We start from the raw sequence: 27,390 nt of genomic DNA on the forward strand, positions 1-27,390 counted from the left end.
CTCCTTTATTCCTCACCTTCACTTCTTGTTATTATTTTTTCATGTCACTCTTCATGACTCTGTTCTATCTGGTCTCTTTACTTTAGTGTCCTTAAATCCAACTAAATCTCACTTTTAAATATCTGTTGTTTACTATTACAATCAGCTATTTCAAAGCTTCAGTTGCCAAGTAAAAATTCCATGGCAAAAAAAGAAAAAGGCAATATAAATTGAAATGCACAGTGCTTCGTTTTGGTTTTGCTTTACCTCACCAGCAGTTTAGGGTAGGGTAGTGAAAAGGCCGTTTTCTATCAGTGCTTGGGCTGCACATTGTCTGTTGGCCATGCAGTGTTAGCGCCTCTCTGCGCCAGTCTCGGCCTCCACCGCGGGACCAGCGCTGACGATACCCGCCTCCCAAGGTTATTGTGAGGCCAAGTAAGAAAACGGGTGGGAAAGTGCTTTGCAAACTGCGATGGGAATGTGGGGACTTATTGTGAAGATTGGGACCCAGGCCACAGTGTATGGGAGAATCAGTGAGGCGAGTGGGTGACAGGAGAGTGCTGAGTGTTGTGCTCTTATCCTGCTTCATGCCCTGAGTCTTGGCAGCTTTGCACCTAACTGTTCCAGATCTGTTTCCATAGCCACATAAAGGAACTACAGGAAAGGGAAATCTCACCGATTGATTCTTGAGGGCGAGAAGAGCCACCATCTGGCTGTTGTGGAATCAGAGCTCTGTGGTGACCACAGTCTTACCTTGGTGGAGGCTGAGTTTACTTATAGAGCCTGGGCAGTAGCTTGTTGTGGATTAGATTCACCTTCTTTGAAATACCTGTGGCTTAGGGCAGCAAGGCCCAGAGCACTGTGAACCTTTGATGTGGTGTAATCTGAAAATCGGCCGTGCTTCTATGTTTGGAGTCAACATGAGCACTCTGGTCGGAGCCTATAGCCCTGTGAGCAGGAAGAACAGAGGCCGTGGGCCTCGGGCTCCTCTGAGACTTAACTTGGAGACTGTGGTGTCTGTGTAAATCCTCCAGATGTCCCTCCGTCCTGCCCTGATTTAGACATTTTATTCCAAGGAAAAAGCTTTTGTTATTTCTTCCCCTAGCCCGGTTCCCTTCGTCTCCCAACCTCTGACTGACCAACTGAAGTAAAAAGTACCTGTAATTTATGGCTTAATCATAAATTCTAAATAATTATGCTTTATTACCTCTCATGGGTCTTGAAATGTAGGTGCTATGTTCTGCTTTCTGCCGAGGCAAGGGAATAATACAGAAACAGTAATAAATTATAACTTCAGGCTGCAGTCGGTAAGCTTGAGGAATTGCCATTTAAGTGGAAAGTGCTTGAACAGCCAAATGAGCACCTGTCATGTTGATTTTCACTTTGAAAAGTAGAAACATGACAGTGTAGTTTCAACTGCTTGTCCGATATGAACTTACGGTGTTCTTTTTACTGTCTCAGCAACTGCAGTATTTGCTTTTTACTGTTCCCTTTTTACAGAGTCGAGGATGCGTATCTTCTCCTAAAACTTTCACTCGAACATATGCCCCTAAATGCTGACATTTTCAAACTTGTGCTTTTCAACTTGATACCTGATTTTTTTGGTATTCAGTAGAATTAGGGAGAGGGCATGGCTTCTGGAAGCTCTGAGGATAGAAACGTAAGTGTATTGCTGGGTGCTTGAAAAGTTTCGCCTATCTCTTACACTTTCTATCATGTCCAGTCTTTTTGCTTATTTCTGTATCACTTGTGTCTTGAACTGTACTTGAAATACATGTGATGGGTACCTCCTGAGGGCTAGGCACCATGCTGGAGGCTTTGATATATTTTATTTATTTCTCATAACAAGCCTATCATGTAGGTAGTCCTCCCACTCCGATCCTCATTTTTTCCCAGAAAAGAAAATTGATAGGGATTGACTTCGAATGAGTATGTGGTTTACTTTAGGGGTATGAAAATGCTCTAAAATTAGTTTGTGGTGATGGTTGCACAATCTGTGAACATACTAAAATACAGTGAGCTGTATACTTGCAAGCGAGTGCATTGTTTGGTGTGTGAATTATATCTCAATAAAGCTCTTTTAAAAAAGGAAATTGAGGCTTAGCGAGGTATAAATAGCCTGTTCAAGGTGACGTATAGGGAAGCTTGTGTTTGAATCCAGGTTTTTCTGAGACCAAAGCCATTCTTTCTTCCACTGAACTATGCTTCTTTACTAATTTTATAGTCATGGAATCTTTTTTCTTTAAAAATGTGGAAAAAAATAATTGAACAATTAATAGATGAATACACATGTATTCTCATTGTAAAGGATTCAAACAATATGGAACTATATAGAATAAAATGTGGAAGTTCTCTTTTACCTTCCTCTCCTGTCTGGTCTTTTTGTAAGCATTACTTGGTGAGCATAAATATAATTATGTTAATGTATTTACAAATATATTGCTGCTACTTTAAAAAAGACAAAAATAGGACTTTATTATGTATATTACTAGAGTACTTTTTTTTTTAACTTAATAATATGTCCTGGAGATCTTTTCATGTTAGTACCTCATTCATATTATTATTGGTATTATAAAAGTAATATATGTCCTAGGAAATAAAAATTCAAACAGTTGAGGATGATCTAAAGTGGAAAATAGAAACACTGTTTGCCACCTACCCCCAAGTTTCATTTCTTAGAAGTAAATACTTTTCACTGTATTTGCATTTTATTCTTTAAGTGATTACCTCTAGCTCTTAAACATATGCTTAATACTGCTCTTTCTTTATCCAACAACTTTAAGCACTATCAGTTTCTCCATTAGGAAAAATGTGGAATTGGCTCTCTTACACTATTTCTCACTCTTGCTAACTTTTGTTAGTTAACATTTATTTTTAGGTTTTTTTCCTTAATTGATTACCTTTATAACCAATATATAGATGCTTTCTCATGACTTTTGGTATGTAAGATGGGGAATTAAAGTTCTCTTTCATCCCCACCGTTACTTTCACATTTTTGAAGTTTATAACATTTACGTACTAATCTGTAATTTTGATAAGACTGCCATGCTTTCTCTGACCATTGACTCTGAAATTTGAAAGCCACTACATAGCAGTGCTTATATATGTATTTATTGCAGAAACAAATAGAGTGACTGGATCCATAAATAGAAGATGTAATCCACTGTAATCACTAAATTTGTGTCAGTTGAAAGGGAATGTTGCAGTGTCAGGTCAAGATTTTATTCTTCATCAAAGACTCAGAATCATGCTGCGTTTTAGCTTGCTTTGTATTTGAACCATGACTTGCTTGTGTAGTTCTCCCTCTCCCTGGAATTCATAATTGCCTTTTATTATTCTTATTGATAGAAGAATCATGCTGTAGTGATATTTCTGTCACTAGATGTTTTGTTATACTACTTATTTAATGTTTTGATAAATACTGGCTTCTTCAAACCCATGTGGTGCAGTTATCATACTGAGATTTCTTCTCATTGCACTTCTTTGCTAATTCCATTTTTACTTGGGTCCCATGTCTTTCGCTTTCTTGGAATTTTCTAAAAACGCCTTCTATCTACTATATTTTAGATTCCTAAAATTGTAACCTCTGCAGCACCTAACACAGTACTTTGATCATGATAGGTGCTTTAATAAATAATTATTGAATGAGTGAATGAACCAAGGATTAGCTCCCCCCCACCCCCATTTCATGGCAATATATCTTTGCCATGTAGGCAAAAGGAAATGTTTATTCTGTCCTTGAAAGCTCCTGGCTGGAAAAAGTTTTAAAGTCCCTCCCCAAAGCAGATGGCCATTCACCTAATACTTGGCAATCTCCGGAGACAGCTTGTAGAATCTTCCATGGCAGTCTATTCCTTCAGTGACCCATGCTTCACTTCCTTATATCCAGTCCAAATAACCATGTGACATCATAGAATTTTCTAAATTGACACAGTGTCTGGATCAATCTGTACATTCTCTTCCAAATCTTGTATTAAGAAACCCACGAAAGGTAACAAAAATGTCTTGTTTTCTTTTGGGCTGAGGATGGATGTTTTACTATGAATTGTGAGATCCTTTTCTACTCTCATATTTCTTTCAATAAGAATCAAGCTGTATTGGGATAATCCTGCATCTGGGTTGGTGCGTGGAATTTTTCCTTTGGCTGACAGTCTTAATATGCCCTCTTTGGCTCTCTATCTGTATAACATAACTCCTAAAAGCATGAGCTGTGGAAAAGAATTTTTCAGGCTTTTAATTTGATTGCATATCCTTTGTGTGCTCTGCCATTTCTGTAAAGACAGTGGAAGAATGACCGTGAATGAAGCTTTTTCTTTTTTTTTTGGATTCTTGTTGAAGGTTTGAGCTCAGGACTAGACCAGGAATGTGTTTGACTTTCCTGAGTCAGTCAGTCCCCGCAGCAGATTTCAAGGCCAGACTGTATACCCCATGATGGAGGTTCATTAAACTCTTCCTGTGGAATAGTTCTTCTAGGCCCGATAAAACATATACAAAATTTGAAAAAGATACAAATTATAGTCCTTGCTCAATTCATTGTGGTGGCTTTGTCCTAAAATTTGTCCTGACACAAACCTTTTTCCTTATCTTTGTTCACACTGTTCCCTCCACCTTGTCATGTTTTTCCCTTTAACTAGGTATATGTATAACTCACCTATTTAGGAGTGACATTAAAAAAATTTAATACCCACAATGGCAGGGGTACCAACCAGTCAGTATGGATGCCATAACTGTTTTCCCTCTGGACTATAGTGACTGGTATAGAAGTCTTATTTCATCTACTAGAAGTAAGCTTTTTGAGAGTCAGTACTGTATTACATATATCCTTGTACTATGCGCAGCACTTAGTGCCTTGTACATAATAGGTACTCACCACATACTTGGAGAGAGCATCCTTTTTTCCTCCCTAGGTATTAGCCAGAAACCACAGCCACCTTCCTCAATTGCCGGTGGAAAATTAAGTGTGAGATAGGCGTGAATAAAGAGGGAAGTCAAAAGGTATATGAAGGAGCAGGACTTAGAGGTTTGAGTGGCTGCTTCTGTTTCATTCATTAGTTTTATTTGGGAAATTCTGGTTCCCACAGTTCACTGGGGCAGTGGGCAGAAGTGATGGCTCTGTGTATACAAGGGGGAAGAGAAGAAAACTACCTCATTCAGGTTTTCTGGCAACCTAATCTCCATCCCTTCTCATCTTTCCATTTTCCCAACCCCCTCTGCCCTCCTGTCTCTTGGGAAGAGCTGCAACCTGGAATAGTAAAGGCAGCCCTTGCCGAAGTGAGATTAAAGTTCTTTTTGCATATTTAGAAAGCAAAAATGAATTATTAACCTCAAGAATCTGTTCTCTTTCACAACCCAACAAAAATTAAGCATTCCATAAAAGTTAATTTAAAAAAAAGAGGAGGAAGCTGTGTACCCTGAGGTCATCTTCACCTCTGTACTTGTTTTTATAAAAGAGCTCTCACTCCCATGGAAAATTGTATTTGGGGGAAGATTTACAAAACTAACCAAAACTCTTACCACCTTACGGATGGCAGTGTGCCATGGTTTTTATTTGGGGAATGAACATCTCTTTTATGAGGGTCTCTTCATTGAATATTTCCCTTTGGATCTTTAAAAAATAATACTTCTTGTTTTATTTTTTATTGCTAAGTACAAAGGTAATAATATATGTCATGTAGTCAAAGATGTCATCAATTTTAAGGTGTATTCCAATTTCAGAGACGTTAAATATGAAGAAAAAAATGTGTACTTTGGAATTAAATATGGTACATGCACATTGTAGAGAATTTACAAACTATAAGAAAGTGTAAAGTAGATAATAAAAATACATCATAATAGGGGGCTGGCCCGGTGGTGTAGTGGTTAAGTTCACACGCTCCGCTTCAGCAGCCTGGGGTTCTCAGGTGTTGATCCCGGGCGTGGATTTCTGCACTGCTCATTAAGCCATGCTGTGGCAGGCATCCCACATATAAAGTAGGGGAAGATGGGCACAGATATTAGCCCAGAGCCAATCTTCCTCAGCAAAAAGAGGAGGATTAGCAATGGATGTTAGCTCAGGGCTAATCTTCCTCACCAAAAAAAAAAAAAAAATCATAATATTGCCACCCAGAGATAATATCATTCTTAACTATTTGGTCTAATTTCTTCTGGTGTTTTTTTGTATAATTGGGAATATATGTTTATTTTTTTCTTTTTAGAAAATTAATATCATATTAGATATAATGTTTTGTGTCTTTTTTCAATACTTTTATATCTTGAGCATTTTCCCTTATTAAACATTCCTTGAAAATATGATTTTTAAAAATGGCTTAAATATTAATCACCTGCTTTTGTTCATTTAATTCATTTCCAGTGTTTTGATGTCATATATATTGCTCCAGTGAACATATATACATATATCTTTGTATTTATGATTATTTCTTTAGGAAAGATTACTAGAAGTGGAATACCAGGGTGAGGGATAAGAGTATGGATATTTTAAAACTGTTCATATTATATTGTCAGACTGTTATTTAGAAAGATTGTTTATAATTTACATTCCCACCTGCAGTGTATGAACTGTGGTTGTCACTTACTTCCACCAGCCTACTTTACCTCACCCTAGACAATAGTGGGCATTACAATTTAAAAATATTTTTGCCAGTTTAATGGGTGAAAATAACATGCTGCTGTTTTAAGTTGCATTTCTTTCTTTATTGATGAGTTTGATCATTTTCATGTTTATTGGCCATTTGTACATTTCCTTCTATTACTATTCATTGGCTGATCATCTTTGCCCCTTTTTCTGTTGAGATGTGTTTTTCTCGACATTTGCTATATTCAACCCTTCTGGCCACTTCCCAGGTATTTTTTAATATACTCTCTTGGATTTTTGACTTAGATTTTTAATGTGTTATTTTTTTAGGAGAAGCATCTTTACTTTCAAGTCTTATTTTTTATAGTTGCATTAAATAACCATATTTGAAATTATTTAACTACTTTTATGCTCACTGGTAGTCTTTTTTTACTGAGGTTTTAATTATTTTGATTACTCTTCTTGGTCAGCTAAAGTATGGGTTCTGACCATTTTTTCATGAAGGCTGATGGCAGGGGAATGGTGGCAGCATATACTCTGAGTCCTTGCATCATCCGAGAGTGACTTTCTCTATCTTCACATGTTCATATCTCCTTGAATAGTTATAGAATTCTTGAGTAACAAACTTTCCGCCTTAAAAACTCTATAGATATTGTTCTCTTGATCTCTGATATTTGATGTTAGGGAGATGACTGAGGCCATCTTCATTTTGATTCTATTGTGGTAAATTATATTTTCTCTTTGGACATTTGTATCACTTTATTTTTAATTTTTGAACAGAATATGTTTATGTACGTGGTGAACCAATTTGTAGTACAGACTCAGGCCTTTTTGCAACTCTGGAAATATTCTTCTGTTGTTTCTTTGATTGTTCTTTTATCTCTCTGTTTTCTGCTTTTTTTCTAAGATTCCTGTTATATATATATTTTGGCTTCCAGAATCTTATCTTTTCTGTCACTAATTTTTGTTTTCCCTCTGAGTTCTAGGAGGTTTTTTGGAGTTCACTCATCCACTTCAGTGATTTGATTTTTCTGTAGCATGTGTTCTGTTGTTCACTCCATCTATCATCATTTTATTTATTTTTTTAAAATTTTAATTAATTAATTAATTAATTTGTGAGGAAGATCAGCCCTGAGCTAACATCCATGCCAATCCTCCTCTTTTTGCTGAGGAAGACCAGCTCTGAGCTAACATCTGTGCCTATCTTCCTCCACTTTATATGGGACGCCGCCACAGCATGGCTTGACAAGTGGTGCATTGGTGCGTGCCCGGGATCCAAACCCAGGCTGCCAGCAGTGGAGTGCGTGCACTTAACCTCTGTGCCACGGGGCTGGCCCCATCATCATTTTAAAGCAATACTATTAAAAAAATCAACTCCAAGCAATCTTTCCTGATGTCATACTGTTCCGTCTTGGTGTCTCATTGCCCCATTTTCACAGATGCAGTGCCTTCTTGAATCAAGTGTCTTCTTGAAATATTGAGAAATATTTCAAAGTAAATTTTCTTATAGTTTGAGTAAAACTTTTTCAGAAGAGACAGTTTCAACCACAGTGGTTCCTTTCCTTTGAACTGCAGTATTTTTGCATGAATCTAGTTATTTGTCCTTGTCTGTTTCTCCTATGGAAAGAGGACTAATACTGGCTTATAGGCAAGTAAGTGTTGAGATCGTTTCTGTGAAAACTTAGTGCGGATTCCCGGCCAGCTCCTTCACCTTAAGGAGGAAGGAAGGAAACGTATCCTTACATGGCCGTCTAAGAGATTTGATAAGCTGGAGTGTACTGCATCACTTGTGTCTATGTGGCGTAGATGCTTGCAGTATGGACAAGCCATGGCAGCTTTTGGCCCATGCCTAGCGTACCTGCTTTCTCCAGTGTCTCACCTCAGCAATGCCTGCTTCTCTTCTCCAAGTGGCAGCTTGTGCCGGCAACACGTCCTGGGGTCTGTGAGTACCACAGGTTGTGTGCATCTGCTGCTGCCCTCCAGAGGCAAGAGGCCTGCCCTCTGGGTGCCCGTAGCCTTTCGTGCCCTCCTGTTCTTCACCTTCTGAGTTAGCGGGTGAGCGCTCCTCTCAGGATCTGCTTGATTTGTTTATCGGGACGCTCCTCTTTCAGAGTGGACAGTCACGTGTCAGCCTTCTTTGCCCTTCTTTAATTTCATCCCACCTGTACCGTATCCAGCACAATTCCTTGCAGTTTCTGGCATATTGAGCACCTTTCCCTAATATTTAGTGCCGAAAGAAGTTTTGATCTCTTTTAATATTCCATTGATCGTCTCATTGGGAATCTAGGAATGGGGCAGGTAGAGGCCTGAGTCTATACTATCTTGCCAGGAAGCGTCCCCTCCCCCCTTTCATTGGCTGTTAAATTCTGAAAACGTTCTCAGTCATGGATGGCCCCACATCTAGGAAAAATAAGGTCATAAATATTAAGATTGAGGGATGAGAATGGACAGGTGAGTGATAATGAAAAGCTTCAGTGATCGTGTGAGGCTGGGGAGATTGGATTGCAGTATTGTGCTTATTTAGCTCAGGAGTGCCTTTAGCAAAGCTCCTGATTGTTACTTTAAGAAATTTGGGATGAAATGGCCCTTGTGACACACTGGACAACAAAACCAAGGAAGTAAGGGCTGAGTTAAATTTGGGGTGACCAACTATCCCCATTTGTCTGTGAGGAGGGGAACTTCAGTGTTAAACCCGGAAAGTCCTGGGCATGAATCGGTCACCCTAGCGTAAATTATGCCTTTGCACCTGTGGTCTTTTTTATCTGAGAGATTTCATGCTACAATGAATGTCTGGAGCTCTCTTCACCCACGGATAGAGCACGCAGCATTTAGCCTGCAAACAGTGAGAACTTCTTTTCTATTTGTTTTGGTGAATAAATTCTACAAACTCTGATTTTGAATATAGAGTCAGTCAATTTTTAGCTGTATTCTGAGATAGCTCAGGCAAATAGACATTCTTTAACGTTTGCTTTCTAAAAATTGTTAGCAGTAGTCTTTTAAAGCTAGGAATGTCATTAGTATATCCTTTGAGATGTACAATCCATGAAGCTTGAGACACTTTATAGACTTAGAGTTTTAGATAAATTAGAAGCTCTTAAATGAAAATTACAGGCTTCTTTCTAAAAATCATAAAGGATTAGAGACAGTTGGGAGCAATTTCAAAAGAGTTGTTTGATTAGAGAGTTGCCAAGGATTTAAATAAAGGTACAGGCCCCAAAGTGTTGCTTCTGAGGTTGTGTTTGCCAGTGGGCCTGCATCAGATTCATTGCCCCCTCGCGGCCCTTAACAAGTCAGTTCATTAAGATGGCTTTTACCCCTAATGGGATCTGTATATCCTAGTATTAATAGCATAGCAGCAATAAGGGTTTTATTTGGGTAGATGAGAATGGCATTTATGGGTTTCTTAGAAATTGTTTCAACCCTTTATGGGAATCTGGCCTGGGGAACTTCCTCCAACCTCTGCTTTTTGTTTTGTTTTTTTGTTTGACTCTGAAACCCCCTTTAGGCAAAATAGTCTGGATCAACCAGAAATTCTCAGGTGTGTCCTTAACCGCAATCCACAGAGAGGGCCAACTGAAAGAGAGAAGGGTCATTCTGGCTTCTTCATCAGGCTGTAAGCCACACTTCTGAGCCCAAGGCTGCAGAGGTTGGATCAGCTTTGATCCTCTGTGTTAGCCTTCCTTGTTGTCTTCGTATTTGCATTTAAAACACCCAGCGTATTACTGATGTTGTCATCTTCACCTTTGTTTGCATTTTGTAATACTGTTGATACAAGGTCCTAGTGTGCTGTGACTTGTCATCTTCAATCAGTTGTTTCTGTGAAAACCCCACAAGTTGCTCTTCAGTTTACTCTTTCCCCCTCTTGCCCATCCAATCCATTAGCAGGTTCTGTTGTTTTCTTCTGCAACACTCTGGGTCTGAACACTGCCCGCCGTGTCCCCTGCTGTCACGGTAGTCCAGGTCACCGTCGACTCCTGCGTGGATTACTGCGGCAGCTTCCTGACCGGCCTTCTGCTTCAGATCTTGTTGCCTTTCAGTCTTCTCTCTTTTCTATAAAGCTACCACAGCGGTCTGTTCAAACTCAGATCACCTTTTTTTCCCTGCTTAAAATTTTCTGAAGGCTTCCTGTTGTATCCAGAACAAAACCTAAAATTTTTACCGTGACGAACAGAGACCTCCTTAATCTGTTCAGCGTCCCCTCTCCACCTTGCTCACCACACTGCAACCTTCTGGTCTTTCTTCTTCCTCAAGTACAAGCTCATTCCCACTTCACTGCCTTGGCCCTAGCTGTTTCCTCTGCCTGGAATTCTCTCACCTCAGATCTTGGCATCCCAGGCTCCTCACGATTCAAATCTCATCTCGGCTGAAGTGTCACCAGTGAAGGGTCTCTATGAAGTAGTGCACTGTTCCCTTGTACCCCCACGGACTCTTACGCTTGTCCAATTATCCTTTATTTTCTCCATGGCACCTCACATCTGAATTTCTTGTTTGTTTATTTATTGTATATCTTCCCCATCATAATGGAACCTGCATGAGAGCCGGGACTTTGTTTTGTTCGCCGTGCCTAGAATAGTGCTTGGCACTTGGTAGTCGATCACTCAAATATTAAATTAAGTAATGCAAATGAGAGTTTGCCTTTGCTGTGAGGACACTCTGGGAGAGTAACTTTATATGCTTATGTAACTGTGTATGTCATTGGTTTCAAGTTGGTGAGCTAGGCAGTCTTAAAGAGTTTTCTGAAGAATTTTCAGTTGATAATTTTTTAAAAAGTAAAGTGTATGTTTTAGGGCAGTTTTAGGTTCACAGCAAAATTGAGCAGACAGTACAAAGAATTCCCATATACCCCTGCCCCCATGCATGCACAACCTCCCCCACTATCAGCATCCTCCCTCGCTCTCCACGTCCTGCACCAGAATGGTACATTTGTTACAATCAACTAACCTACACTGACATGTCATTATCACCTAAAGTTCATATTTTACATTGGAGTTCACTCTTGGTGTTGTATATTTTATGGATTTTGAAAATGTATTGTGACATATAGCCACCATTACAGTATCATACAGAATAGTTTCACTGCCCTAAACATCCTCTGTAATCCTATTCATCCTCTCTCCTCTAACCCCAACTCCTGGCAACCACTCATCTTTTTACTGTCTCTATAGTTTTACCTTTTCCAGAATGTCATATAGTTGGAATCTTACAGTGTGTAGCCTTTTCAGATTGCCTTCTTTCACTTAGTAATATGCATTTAAGTTTCCTCATGTCTTTTCATAGCTTGATAACTAATTTCTTTTTAGCACTGAATAATATTTCATTCTCTTAATGTGCCACAGTTTATTTACCCATTCACCTACGGAAGATTGGTTACTTCCAAGTTTTGGCAATTGTGGATAAAGCTGCTATAAACATTGTTTGCAGGTTTTTGTATGGACATCAATTTTCAACTCATTTGGGTGAATATCAAGGAGTGCAGTTGCTGGATCTTATGGTGAGAGCATGTTTAATTTTGTAAGAAACCACCAAACTGTCTTCCAAAGCAACTGTACCGTTTTGCATTCCCACCAGCAATGAATGAGCATTGCTGTTGCTCCACATGCCCACCAGCGTTTGGTGTTGTCAGTGTTCTGGATTTTGGCCATTCTAATAGGTGTGTAGTAGTATCTTGTTTTAAGTTGCAATTCCATGACAAATGATGTTGAGCGTCTTTTCGTGTGCTTATTTGCAATCTCTGTATCTTTTTTGGTGAGGTGTCTGTTCAGGTCTTTTGCCCATTTTTTAATAGAGTTGTTTGTTTCCTTATTGTTGAGTTTTAAGAGTTCTTTGTACATTTTGGATAATAGTCCTTTATTGAACATGTCTCTTGCAAATATTTTGTCCTAGTCTGTGGCTTCTCTTCTTATTCTCTTGACAATGCCTTTCACAGGCACTTAATGTTTATGAAGTCCAGTTTATCAATTATTTCTTTCATGGATTGTGCCTTTACTGTTGTATCTAAAGAGTCATTGCCATACCCAAGGTCATCTAGATTTCCTCCTATGTTATCTTCTAGGAATTTTATACTTATATGTTTTACATGTACGTCTATGATCCATTTTACGTTAGTTTTTGTGAAAAGTATAAGGTCTGTCTAGATTAATCTTGTTTTTTGCATGTGGATGTCCAGTTGTTGCAGCACCATTTGTTGAAGATACTATTTTTGCTCCATTGTGTTGCCTTTGCTGCTTTGTCAAAGATCAGTTGACTATATTTATGGGAGTCTATTTCTGGACTCACTATTATGTTTTATTGATCTATTTGCCTATTCTTTTGCCAGTAGCACACTGTCTTGATTGCTGTAGCTTTATAGTAAATCTAGAAGTCAAGTAATGTCAACTTTGTTCTTCTCCTTCAATACTGTGTTGGATATTTTGGGTCTTTTGCTTCTCCATATAAACTTTAGAATCAGTTTGTCAATATCCACAGAATAACTTGCTGGGATTTTGAATGAGATTGCATTGAATCTGTTGGTCAACAGATCAAAGTTGGGACAAACTGACATCTTGACAATATTGAGTCTTCCTATCCATGAACATGGAATATCTCTCCATTTATTTAGTTTTTCTTTGATTCATTCATCAGAGTTTTGTGCTTTTCCTCATGTAGATCTTTGTACATATTTTGTAATATTTATATGTAAGTATTTAATTTTTTGTGGTGCTAATGTAAATGTAATATGTTTGTAGTTTCAAAATCCACTTGTTCATTGCTGGTATATAGGAAAATGATTGAATTTTGTATATTAACCTGTATCCTGTGGCTATGCTGTAATTGCTTATTAATTCCAGGAGTTTTTTTGTTGATTGTTTTGTATTTCCTATGTAGACAGTCACATCATCTGTGAACAAAGATGATTTTATTTCTTCCTTCCCAATCTTTTTTTTACATTTTTGTCTTATTGCATTAGCTAGGACTTCCAGTAGGAAGTTGAAAAGGAGTGGTGAGAAGAGACATCCTTGCCTTGTTCTGATCTTAGTGGGAAATCTTCGAGTTTCATACTATTAAGTATGACATTAGCTGTAGGTTTTTTGTAGGTGTTCCTTCTCATGTTGAGGAAGTTCCCCTCTAGTCCTAGTTTGCTGAGAGTTTTTATCATGAATTTGTGTTGGATTTTGTATGTTTTTTCTGCATCTATTGATATGATCATGTGATTTTTCTTCTTTAGCCTGTCAATGTGATGGATTACATTAATTGATTTTCAAATGTCGAACCAGCCTTACATACCTGGATAATTTCCACTTGGTCATGGTGTATGTCTTTTCATCCATTGTTGGATTCTATTTTCTAATATTTTGTTGAGGATCTTTGCATCTATGTTCATGAGCAATATTAGTCTGTAGTTTTCTTTTCTTGTAATGTCTTTGTCTGGTTTTGGTATTAGGGTATTACTGGCCTCATAGAATGAGTTAGGAAGTCTTCTCTCTACTTCTGTCTTCTGAAAGAGATTGTAAAGAAATTGGTACAATTTCTTCCTTACATGTTTTAAAGAATACACCAGTGAACCCATCTGGGCCTGGTGCTTTTTTGGAAGCTTGTTAATTATTGATTCAATTTCTTTAGTAGATGTAGGCCTATTCAGATTGTCTATTTCTTCTTGTGTGAGCTTTGGCAAATTGTATATTTCAAGAAATTGGTCCATTTCATCTAGGTTATCAAATTTGTGGGCATAGAGCAGTTTCCTAGTTACTTTATTATCCCTTTAATGTCTGTTGGATCTGTAGTGATGTCCCCTTTTATATTCCTGGTATTAGTAATTTGTGTTTTCTCTCTTTTTTTCTTAGCCTGGACAGAGGCTTATCAATTTTATTGATCTTCTCAGAGAACCAGCTTTGTTTCATTGATTTCCTTATTGATTTCCTCTGTTTTTTATTTCATTGATCTCTGCTCTAATTTTTATTATTTCTTTTCTTCTGCTTACTTTAGATTTAAATTGCTCTACTTTTTCTAATTTCCTAAGGTGGGAACTTATATTATTAATTTTAAATCTTTCTTCTTTTCTAATTATGCATTCAGTACTTTGAATTTTCCTGTTAGCAGTGCTTTTTCTACAAATTTTGATAAGTTGTATTTTCCTTTTCATTTAGTTCAAAATATTTTTAAATTTCTCTTGAGATTTTTTCCTTTGATCGTGTGTTATTTAGAAGTGTGTTGTTTAATCTCTTAGTATTTTGGAATTTTCCAACTATCTTTCTGTTACAGATTTCTAGTTTAATTCCTTTGTGCTCTGGGAGCAGACATTGTATGATTTCTGTTCTTTTAAATTTATTAAGGTGTGTTTCTTTGTCCTAGAATGTGGCCTGTTTTGGCTTGAGAAGAAGGTATATTCTGCTGTTTTTGGATGAAGTAGTCTACAGATGTCAATTATATTCAATTGATTGATGGTGCTTGTTGAGTTCATCTGTGTCCTTACTGATTTTCTGGCTGATGGATCTGTCCATTTCTGATGGGGGATGTTGAAGTCTCCAGCTATAATAGTGGCTTTGTCTACTTCTCTTTGCTGTTCTATTAGTTTTTGCCTCATGTATTTTGATGCTCTTTTGTAAGGCACACGCACATTAAGGGTTGTTATGTCTTCCTGGAGAATTGATCCCTTTATCGTTATGTGGTGCCCCTCTTTATACCTCATAATTTTCCTTGCTTTGAAATCTGCTTTGTCTGAAATTTGTATAGGGATTCCAGCTTTGTTTTGATTAGTGTTAGCATGATATATCTTTTTCCATTCCTTTACTTTTAATCTATATGTGTCTTTATTTAAGTGAGTTTCTTGTAGACAATATATAGTGGGTTTTATCTTTTCATCTACTCTGACAATCTGTCTCTTAATTGGTGTATTTAGCCCATTGATGTTTAAAGTGATTATTGATATAGTTGGATTAATACTTATCTTACTAGTTAATGTTTTCTATTTGTTGTCCTTGTTATTTATTTTTATTTTTCTCTTTGACCATCATTTCTTCAAATATTTTTTCTGTCATTCTCCCTCCCCTGAGACTCAAATTATATTTATGTTAAGCTGCTTAATATTACCTCAAAGGTAATTGATGCCCTTTTATTTTTCTTTGTAGTCTTTTTCTGTGTGTTTCATTTTGAGTAGTTTCTATTCCTGTGTGTTCTAGTTCACTGATCTTCTGCAGTGTCTAAAGAGCTGTTAGTCTCATTCAATGTGATTTTAAATTTCAGCTACTACATTTTTCAACTTGAGAAGCTTCATTCATACATATATATACACGTGTGTGTGAAAGACATGTACGTGTGAAGGAAAAGAAAGATATGCATATATCTTATATATCATATATCTTTCATTTTTCTCCTCTGTTACTTTTTGAATGGATGCTGGATATTGCAAATTTTACTTGTTGGGTGCCCGATTTTGTTATATTCTTTTAATTGGTGTTGGACTTTGCTCTACTGAGTAATTAAATTACTTGGAATAAGTTGGATCCTTTTAAGGCTTGCTTTTAAGCTGTTAGATGGATCTAGAGCAGCCTTTAATCTAGGAATAATTTAGCCCTGCTACTAAGTTGATGCTTTTCTAAGGATTCCATCCATTATTTCATGTAGTAGGAGCCATTCTGGCTGCTGAGAGCACAAAGTATTCATGGCCCTGTATGAGGTCTGAAATTTGTTCAGCCTGCTGCTTTCTGGTGCTTCTTTTCCTGCCCTTAGGAGGTTTTCATTCACGTGTGCACGGAGCCGTGCTCTGCAAAGACTCAAAGGAAGCTCTCTGCAGATATCCAGGTAGCTCTCTCTCTGTACAGGTTCTTTTAGTCCAGTATTCTGCCTTACACGTCCTTCTTGCCTTGGGCTTGCTAAACTCCAGTCTCTGTCTTCACAGCTCAGCAAGAAGGATAACTGAAAACTCTGGGTTCTGTCTGACTTTTTCCTCCCTACTCTGTGGCTTTGAAACTGTTTTCAGGTAGTAAGCTAGGGCAATTGTAGGGCCCATCTGTTTTATTTTTCTTATCTTTGGGATTGTATCTTGCAGTGTCAGAAACCTTTGTTTCCTATTTTTGGTCTGTTTTATAGTTGTTTGGGGTAGGATGGTAAACCTTGCTACCATTATTCCAGAATGTCCAGAAGCAGGAGTCCCTCCATTGGTGTTTTGCATTTCCTTTCTTATGTATAGAGGTAATATCATAGGGTTTTTTTTGCTGACATGTAGGAGGTCTGGTGGTCTTTGCCTCTTAGTTTAAGTCATTGTCTTTCTTTCCATCTTGATAAGTCTCTGTTGCCTATATAGGAAATCATGTGTTGCTGGGAAACAGAACTGTTCACTTCTCTTCTCTGTCACAGTGGAAGTGATGTCCTAAGCAGAGGTGATACAGATTTTGCCTGACAATGTGGCATCACTTCTCAGAATATGCAACAACTCAGCTGTTGATTTTCCTCCCACTGCACATGGTTTTAGGCATATTCTTCAGCAGCTGAATTTACCACCTACTCCATTCTTGGGTTGTGAATCCATAGGCTTGAGTTCCGCTCTGAGGGCCAAAGCTTTGTAACATGCTGAGTTGGTTGGTTTGTTGCCCGGAAAATTGTTAGGGCAAAATTGATACTTTGATTGGGGAGAGAAAGAGGCAGATTTTTAGAAGAGAGATGTTCAACTCCAAATAATATAAAAGAATTTTGGCTTATTCTAAAGTCACGGTTAGAAATAGATATATCATGAGAAAGAGAAAGAAGTCCAATCCATAAATATTAAACTTTGTGGTGAGAGGGCACCATAAGATCATAAGTAGGGTAACCATACACCCTGTTTGCTATGTACAGTCCTGATTTACACTTGTTGTCCTGGAATAATTATTAATAACATCCCCTTTCACCCTTGAAAGTGTCATGGTTTTATATACATATATGTGTGATGCTTCTTATAAAGAATGGTTTAAAGAATACAAAGTAAATGTTAATTCCTTGGTTATTGTTGTTCTTCTTGAATGATGGATTTACTGTTTACTTTATATTTTAAATAGTATATGGTGACTAATAAGTGTGTGTGTGCTTTTTAACTTTTGGTATTCTTCCTGCAGATGATCTCAATGCCACCCACCAGCACTGTGTTTTGGCTGGTTTACCACCTCGGTTTAGTTCCACCCACCGAGTGGCGGAGGTAAGTGTAAATAAAAATGTGATTCAAACTCAATTGGATGTGACAGAAGTGGTTGAATGAGCAATTTATCATAGAACTTTGGAAGAGTATTTGATAGGAAAATTGCTTCCATCTAACTTGACTTGAGCCTCTATTTACTTACTTTTTTAGCTTTGAATTGTGTTGAATACAGTTTTAAAAAGCCTATCACAGCATGGTCTGAGTATATTTTGCTTCTTTGGGATTATGTTTCTTGGAGAAGGTAAATGCCATTGGTAAGCGTTGCTAGTTTGAGATTTTCTGAGGGGTTTGTATCTGTCAAGGTCAAGGGCAGGAGGTGGCCAGGAGGAAATGGAGCGGATTTGTGTGCTTGTGCATGCGTTAGCTATGTCTGGGCTCAAATGGTTGAGAATTTAAATTTCCCTTAACTTTTTGGTCAGGCTTCTGGGCATGTGAATGTAAATTAAGGACAAAGTTAGCAGTGGTGCCAAGGAATTTCTGAGCTCCCAAGTTGTGTTCATAACCCAGACTTTGTTGCTAAATTCTGCCACCACCTGCAGTGGCTGATGGCCAGCTGATTAGACTAGTTCAGAATGGAAACTTAAAAGAGGAGGGAAACACTTGGTGGTCACTCGGGGGTACTGTGTGCTCAGTTAAGAAGAGTTCCAGAGAGTAGGGGAATAATCATGAAAAGGATTACAAGTTGACCTCATATCCAAGCTTGTTATCTGTGCTTTGCTTTATAGCTTGACTTTTCGTCATACCGGATGGGGTACAACCAAGTGGCAGGAACTCACAAGCATGAGACCTTTTCAGTCCTGAGATTGTGAGTCTAGAAGGCAGTGTCATGTCTTTTGGTAGTTAAGTAGCTTTTGTAGTGGCCTGGTCATGTTGCTGAGTGGCAAAGAGGGCATGAATGTCTGTTTAAATCAAGATGCCAGCAAGCCCATCAAGCATTCCTTTCTCCCTTTCTTCTCTCTTCCATTCACTTATTCATCTAAATATTTGAGTGCCTGTTATGTGTCCCACAGCATTCCAGGCTTGAGAGTAGAGCCATCAACATGACGATTATGGCCACTACCTCTGTGGAACTTCCATTGTAGTTGGGAAGACAAATATTAAACAAATAAACACACAAGTAATTATCTTAAAGACCAAAAAGTAAGTTCTGTTAAGTTCTGTTAGGGAGTCAGGAAGGAAAGAAGCAAAGGAGCAAAGGAAGGAGTGAAGGAAGGAGAAAAGGAGTGAGCAAGCATTTATAGAGCATCTAACACGTGCTTTGTGTTATACAAAAAAAGACTTCATTTTTGTACAATACAAGACATTATAGGCATCTGTCTTTCTAGCTGTAACCCTCCCAAGAGTCCTTTTCTTCTGGATCGGTTTGAGTGTGTACTACGTAAGTGTACGTTTCTTGCATCTTTCCTAATCTAACCTGGAAGAGTAGACAAGCTGATTAGTGCTGTGCTCAGAGGGCCGGTAAGAAATGATGAATAAAGAGTTTGGGAAAATATATTCAATAAGGATAACAATCATACCTAATTCATAGGATTCTTGTGCAGATTAAATGAGTTAATACATGTAAGTCTCTTAGAACAGTGGCTGGTATAGAGTGTGCATTCAAAGAATGTTGGCCACTACTGCTATTATTAAATTACTCTTATTACTATTATTGCTACTGCTACTGCCTTTCGTTTATCCTGATGAAAAGCTAATAGTCTGAGACAGGGACAACCAACGCTCTCTGTGTGGAAGGCTAGTCTGTCTCCATTTATACACTAGAGTGTACATAATAAAGCAAGAGACATTCAGTCATCAATGAGTCTTGATAGTAAGAGTTGGTATTGATTGAAAGCTACTACTCAGAAGAAGGGAAGTAATTTTAGTTCATTCATCCATTCTATAAACTTGCTGAACTTCCAGTGTTCAAGGTATTCTTCTAGGCACTTGGGAACAGGAGTAGCTGACATGTTTGGTGTGTTCAAGATGCTTACAGTCTAATAGAGAGTGGCAAACAACATGAGGCTTCATGGGTGAGGTTACACATGAAACTTGAACATGTAGGGATTAGGGGATTTTAGGACAGCTAATGAGATGAAGACTCAGGTGGGAATCTTGTGATTGGGATGGGATGGGGACACCCAGGGAGTATTGAGTGGCTGTACTCTGACTGGATAGCAGGATGCCAGAAAGGGAATGTTGGCAGATAAGGCTGATTCCTGTCTGGGACCAGATTGTGAAAGATCTTGGATTTCAGATTGGGTGTTTGAACTTAAGTTGGTTGGCAGGTGGGGGCTATTGATTATTTATTATTTTGGTGGTGACATATTAGAGATGTCTTTAGGAGGATGAAAATGATAGAGACATCAGTTAAACCTCTCAGGGTCTGAACTAAGGTACTGAAAAAGAAAGAGCACAAAAAAGGGAGAAATTCCCATGACTAATGTAGGAGACATAGTGTCAGACTTGATGACTGGCTGACTGAAGTGGAGGGGGGAATGTAAGAATGAATGAATGAACGAACGGACAAACAGACGAACTCTTTATTGGATGCTTTCCATGTACCAGACTCTTGGATGACTGCGAGGTTTCAAGCCTGGGTGATTTGGGGATGCCATTACCATTAGCAGAAACAGGGAGCCTAAGACATTAGGGGAAGATAATAGTTCGTTCAGTTTTGAACAGGCCGAGTTGGAGCTGCGAAGTGGAGAGGTCCAGGAGACAAATGGAAATGTGGGACTAAAACTTGTGAGAGCTCAGGAGACTTCTCCTCCTCCACCTCCAGCAGTAGATACACATACACAGAAGCCCCCAAAACGAGCCTTTCGGAGTACAGTTTGTAAAGTTCCCCTCTGGCCTTATTTCCTTTTTTCCAATTGGACCAATTTTATTCGAGTAGCAGTGCTTTCAAAATATCCTGAGGTTTAGCTTTTTCTGCTTAGTCATAACTGTATTTGTATCTTCTAATTTTTAGACACGATTGAGCATTAACTTTTGATAAAGAGATGGGTACGTATAGTGATGCTGTTGGGAGAAAAACATTATAACAAATGTATGTCTTTTGTATTCTCTGAACTTCAGTTCAAGCTACATGATATTTTACTAATGAGACACATAATAATGTGAATGATGCAACTATCCTGCTTTCCCTATTATAGATCAGGGTTAGCAAACTGTGGCCCATGGGCCAGCTGGCTGTTTTTGTAAATAAAATTTTAATTGGAACACAGCCACACTCATTTGTTTACATATTGTTTATGGCTGCACTAGAGCAACAATGGCAGAGTTGAGTAGTTACAACACAGACCTTGTGGCGTGCAAGCCTGAAATATTTACTATCTGACCTTTTAAGAGAAAGTTTGTTGACTCTGTTATACATGAACCTGTATATACAGGCTTTAAAAATTGCCTTAAGTTAAAAGTAATTTTTTAAAAAATCACTGTTTCAAGGTAACTTTTTATTTCTACCAAAAGTCAAAAATGATAATATTTGATGCTGGTCAAGTTCCAGTGAAACAGATACATTCATATACTTCTGGTAGTTTTTCTAGTTGGTATACTTTTTGGAAAATGTACAGAATACATATATGGAGATATGTATAAAGCACCATAAAAATATTGATATCTGTAATCTTACAACACTGTTTTTGGGACTCAAACCTAGGAAATAATTCAAAAGAAGTATATATATAAAGATGTTTATCTAGTGTGATTAAAAATAGTGAACAGTTGGATAGAACCTTAATGCCTTTATAGTACATGACTAGTTAATCAAATTGTGGAATATCACTTCAGTGAGCAACCATTGAAAATGGTAGTTTTGAATATTTATGTACAAACAGTGAAAAACAGCATATACAGTCATGTGTTGCTTAAAGATGAGGATACATTCTGGGAAAAAACGTTGTTAAGTGATTTCATCATTGTGTGAACATCATAGAGTGTACTTACACTCACCTAGATGGTACAGCCTACTACACACCTAGGCTATCTGGTACTAATCTTACGGGACCACCATGCTATAGGCGGTCCATCGTTGACCACAATGTCATTATGCAGCGCATAACTGTAAATTGATGTGTATATCCTGATTACAGCTGTGTGTAGACAAAGAATCACGTGCAATAAAAATAATTAAAATAGGGTAAGGTGGTGGGATTATGTTTTTATCTTATTTAAAAATTTTTATTTCATCATACATTATTGTTTTCAATAATAAAAGAGGGAAAAGACTTTTCCCCAACACTGAAGTTACATTATTGTTTCCCTCAGTAGAGAGGGAAAAAACTCCATGCACTTTATAGCCCTCACTTATTCTACAAGTGGCCTCTCCTTCATCCAGTATTAACAGCACATGTCTTATCTGTGCCAAACAAAACGATTTGCTATTTTCTGCCCTTTCACAATATGTAGGAAACAGATTGTCTTAAGGAAATGATGTTCTGAAATTCACTTTAGTTAATCAGGGAAGAAATCAGTCTTTTGGTTGCATATAACTAGATTATGTCTGATGGCTCTCGACCTTTATTTGATTTTAGTTTTTTTCTGGTTGTGACAGATCGTTCTTGGAATTCAACTCAGATTATCTTTCTTTAAATTTAAATTTTATGTATAATTATATTTTGAATAGATAGTTACTCAAATGGTTCAAAATTCAAAAAGTACCTAAGAGTATATAGTTAAAGTCTCTTTCTCCTAAAGCCCAACAGCTCCTCCTGCCCAGAGACACTCAATGTTATCAGATTCTTGTCATCCTTTTAGTGATATTTAATATGTAAGCAAATATGTATACAATTAAAAAAAATATTTTTTATACAAGTGATAGCCTACTGTACACGCTATTCTGCACTTTTTGTTTTGTTTCAGTAAACTTTGCTGGTGATTGCTTATCAGTATGTAATTGTTATAGAGTAGGCAATGGTTTTTTTTAGATATGACACCAAAAGCACAAGCAACCAAGGAAAAATAGATAAATTGGACTTCACGAAAGTTAAAAACTTTTATGCTTCAAAGGGTACCATCAAAAAAGTGAAACGATAACCCACAAAATGGGAGAAAATATTTTCAAATCATATATCTCACAAGGTACTTGTATCTAGAATATATGAAAAAACTCTTAGAACTCAATAATTAAAAAGATATATAATCCAATTTTTTAAAATGGCAAAGGATCTGAATAGATATGTCTTCAAAGAAGATATAGAAATGGCCAATAAACACATGAAAAGATGCTCAATATTATTAGTCATCAGGGAAATGCAAATCAAAACCACAATGAAATACCACTTCATACCCACTAGAATGGCTGTAATCAAAATCACTGTAACAGGTGTTAGTGAGGACGTGCAGGAACTGGAACCTTCGTGCACTGCTGGAGGGAATGTAAAGTGGTGCAGCCACTTTGGAAAAAAGACTGATACTTTCTCAGAAGGTTAAATACAGAGTTACCATATGACCCAGTAATTCCATGCTAGGTACATGCTCAAGAGAAATGAAAACTTGTATGTGAATGTTCCTAGTAGTTTGATTCATAATAGCCAAAAAGTGGAAACAACCCAAAGATTCATCACCTAATGAATGGATAAACAAAATGCAGCATGTCCATATAATCGAATGTTATTTGGCAATAAAAGAGAATAGAGTACTGATACATGCTACAACATGGATGAACCTTGAAAACGTTGTGGTGAGTGAAAGAAGTCAGTCACAAAAGACTACATGTTGTATGATTTCATTTATGTGAAATGTCCAGAATAGTCAAATCTATAGACACAGAAAGTAGATTAGTGGTTGCCTAGGGCTGAGAAGGTTGGTAGAAATGGGAGAGTGTGACTGCTAAAAGGTGCATGGTTTCTTTTTGGGGTGATAAAAATGTTCTAAAATTATTCGTAGTGATGGTTGCACAACTCTGTGAATATACTAAAAGACATTGAATTGTATGATTTAAGTGGGTAAATTTTATGACATGTCAATTATATCTCAATCAAGCTGTTATTAAAAAAAAAAAAACTAGGCCTGATTATAGGTTCTTTACATCAGGTAAAACTGTAATCACTCAGAAAAAAAAAAATATTTCCCCTTCCTTTTTTTTGGCTGCAAATATGGCTCCACCATAGTTCATTTAACTAGTCCCCTATTGATGGGGAATTTAGGTTGTTTCCAATCTTTTGTTATAATAAATGGCCTTGCAATTAATAACCTCTTATGTAGGTCACTCCATCCCTGGGAAAGTAAAGGTTCAAGTAGAATGTCATTTTTTAAAAATGTGAGGGTGGCTGTGGGACAAAAGTAAGTAGTAATTCAAATCATTTTTTGTTTTTTCTCTGTAGCAAATTGGAGCTGCCTGCCCCTGTGCTCCCAACACTCTGGAATCTTCATATTAAAATACGTATTAGTCAGGCTTCTGTTTTTGGCACAGAAACTTTGTTTTTCCCCGGCTTGTCCATGTCACATTATAGAAAATGGCAATAACTGTGCAAAGAATTTGTGTACCAAGGGATTAGCTTTCAAGGTTATTTCTAAGGGATCAGTTTAAATTATAAATGTTAAAATAAAAATACTGTAGGGTTACATTTCCCTCATTGGGTTTAAAGGCTATTTATAGCTTGCTTTTTATCATTCTAGGAAATCATGTCATTATCCAAACAAACGGATGCACACCCCATCTGCATCCTCTTCTTTTCTGACCTATGATCATTCAGAGAAGGAGTTGGTCCTTTTGACCTCTGTTTTGCTCCCGCTGACTCAGAGAGGGATGAGCTATTTATCTGTGCCCTTGCTGATACCCAGGTACTCAGTTATGCCTTTGAACATGCCTTGAGGGCATGAGCCACATATTCTCCATTATTTGAAAAATCTATTCTGCCGAGGACTGTAACTGTCTAGCGTACGCTTTTTGCAGAAAAGGAAAATGAGTTCTTTGCCCTGTGGTTATAACTTCAACTTTTTTCTGCCGTAACTGTTCTGTGTGCTTTTGAACCAGTTCTACAATCTGGTTACCTCTCTTTCCCATTGTTAGGTTCAGGGCCCTTGAGATAAAGTCAGTATCCTGGACTTCTTGCTTAATTAGTTATTCATCCAATAACTACTTATTAAGTCTCTTTTACATTTAGCGCTCAGTTCTAGGTGCTGCGGCATATATAGAATATGTATATATAAATAAGGCCTTAGCCTGAGTGAGCCTACTGTTTAGTTAGAGACATGAGGCCCACATAATAAAAGAAAACCAGCAACATGAGAGGCCCAGGTAAGGCCAGTCTGGCAGCACAGAACCCAGTGAGGAGGCCACTCTAGTAATTCTTAAATTAATAGGTATAGGCTGAGCTGTAAGGGTGACAGGTGAATGCACGGAAAGGGGACAAATGTGAACAGTCCTAGGAAGAGAGGCATGGTAAACTTGGCTTTTGCTTATATTCTTTTTTTTTTTAGAAAATATTCTATTTCTTTTTTTTTTTTTTTAATTTTTTGTTTATTGCAGTAACATTGGTTTATAAAATTGTAAAAATTTCAGGTGTACATCATTATACTTCTATTTCTGCATAGATTATTTCTTGATTGTGGGTTCTGTCACTGCAGTGCTCGACGGGGACCTTGGATTATATCTCACAGCGCTGCCAGTTGGCTCTGCAGAATGTCCATGGTGAGGCAGACAACGGCGATGTCTCTTTGAAATCCTTGGAGCCTGCAGTTTTGAAACAAGGAGAAGAAATCCACAATGAGGTGAGGACTTGGAAGAACTGTGAAGGGTCTGAGATGCTGTCCTGCTTACAAGCTAACAAGTTAATCTGTCACAGTTTCATATGGGTGTAAGACCTGAGACTCCTAAGTCAGAGACAGTTTATTACTTAACACAATAGCAGTAGCCAGACTGTCAGCATTTTTGTGCCAGTTCTCCACGCCTGTTTCCTCAAGGCAGTGCAAAGTGGGCCAGATAACGTGCACGTGGAGGGTTGCACTATAGGAGAGGAACCTGAGCTCAGGGAACCTGCATCTTTTATAATGAGTAGTAAGCATGCCTGTCCTTTGCTCCAAATCAAGACTCTGTCTTTATCCTTTGTCTGTTAGCAAACCTGCCCTTTGTTCTAGAGAGAGAAACTTCCCAAGCTGTTCGCTACATCAACATCATTGCAATGAGAGTCTGAAACAAAGGGCAGTCATTATGTTGCTCACAAGACATGCAGAAGCACAGGAGACCCATGGAGAATAGTCTCCCAACAGGACTGATGGGAATTGAGGGTGGACCCCAGGATCAAGGTCAATGCCTGGCCTTTTGTTTACTAGTGGCAGTTCTGCAGTCTGTGACACCAGCAGGTCTGGATCCATGAGTTGATGTTTCATAACCTTTGCTATTCTCATTGATGCCCTTCCAATTTTTGCTTTGTCTTTGGACTACATATATTTTTTATCTATTTAATCCCTTTTTAAAATCCACTGCTTTTTTATGTAAATAAATATCTTTAAAAAGGAAGCTTTATGTTACCCCTTTAAGTGGAAAGCCAGTATCACTAGCCAAAAGAAAAAGTAACCAGAAGAATATAGCCAGTGAAAACAGAGAGCAGTGTTATTAAATTCCAGCAGCTGCTCTTGCTGGGAGAAGGTTCTGAGCCTGAAGTCTTCATTCTTCATGTTAAGAAGGGAGATTAGTGCACAACTTCATACATATTCTAAAAGTTGTTGAATTCTACACATAAAATGGGTGAATTTTATGGTAGGTAAATTATACCTCAAAAAAAAAGGGCCAGCCCTGGTGGTTTAGTGGTTAAGTTCAGTGTGCTCTGCTTCAGCGGCCTGGGTTCAGTTCCTGGGTGCGGACCTACACTGCTCGTCTGTTAGCCGCCATGCTGTGGCGTCGGCTCACATACAAAAAAAAAGAGGAAGATTGGAACCGGATGTTAGCTAGGGCAAATCTTCCTCAGCCAAAAAAAAAACTATTAAAAGGAGAAAAGGGATTACCAAGTGTTGGAGAAGTGTTGAAGATTAACCAAGTGGTAGAGAGTTGTTGAAGGTTATCACCAATCTGAGACTTTTTCTTTGATATAATTAGGATTAATAGAGTATTTGGAATACAAAAATGTTCTCATTCATCCTTTTAATAAATAATTGAGCATGTGCCAGGCACTCTTCTGGGTGCTTTAGGATATATTGGTAAATAAAAAAGACATTCTAGTACAGAAAGGTGACAATAAATAATAAACATAATACATCAGTTAATTATATAGTATGTTAGAAGTTGATAAGTGCTACAGAAAAACTAAACAGAGCAAGGTAATGGAGATTGAGATACACGGAGAACATCCCCACTGAGAAGATGTCCTTGGAGCAGAGACTTGAAGGAGGTGAGGGAGTGAGCCATGTGGATATCTGAGGAATAGCATTTTGGGTAGAGGGAACAGCCACTGCAAAGACTGTGAGGTGGGAGAATGACTGCTGTTCGTGGACTAGTTAGGGACAGTCTGGTTTGAGTGGCAGGAGTGAGGCTGTGAGTTACAGGAGATGAGGTCGCCGACGTGGTCCTGGGGGCTGAAGAGCAGTGGATTGTATCGGTCCTTAGAGGTCCCTGTAAAGGACAAAGACTTTCCTTTTTACACTGAGGGAAATGGGGAGTCAGTAAGGGATTCTGAGCAGAGGAGAAGCAACGTCTGCTTCCGCAATGTCATATAGTATCTTTAAAAAGCTATTTCACATCTTATGAGCTGCTCCACACTTTGTGACACAG

General features: G+C 38.0%; 1 protein-coding gene across 2 annotated transcripts in view; it reads left to right on the plus strand.

Annotated features, from left to right (window-relative positions):
- FTO (FTO alpha-ketoglutarate dependent dioxygenase) overlaps positions 1-27,390 on the plus strand; it is a 358,292-nt gene that overhangs the window by 131,364 nt on the left and 199,538 nt on the right. For both annotated transcript variants that reach the window (XM_058527826.1, XM_058527827.1), the window contains exons 5-6: positions 17,617-17,696; positions 25,251-25,394. In XM_058527826.1, coding sequence (XP_058383809.1) covers positions 17,617-17,696; positions 25,251-25,394 — 224 coding nt within the window. The remainder of the gene's footprint in view (positions 1-17,616; positions 17,697-25,250; positions 25,395-27,390) is intronic.

This window comes from Diceros bicornis, chromosome 32 (genome assembly GCF_020826845.1).
Source record: "Diceros bicornis minor isolate mBicDic1 chromosome 32, mDicBic1.mat.cur, whole genome shotgun sequence".
NCBI lineage: Eukaryota > Metazoa > Chordata > Mammalia > Perissodactyla > Rhinocerotidae > Diceros > Diceros bicornis.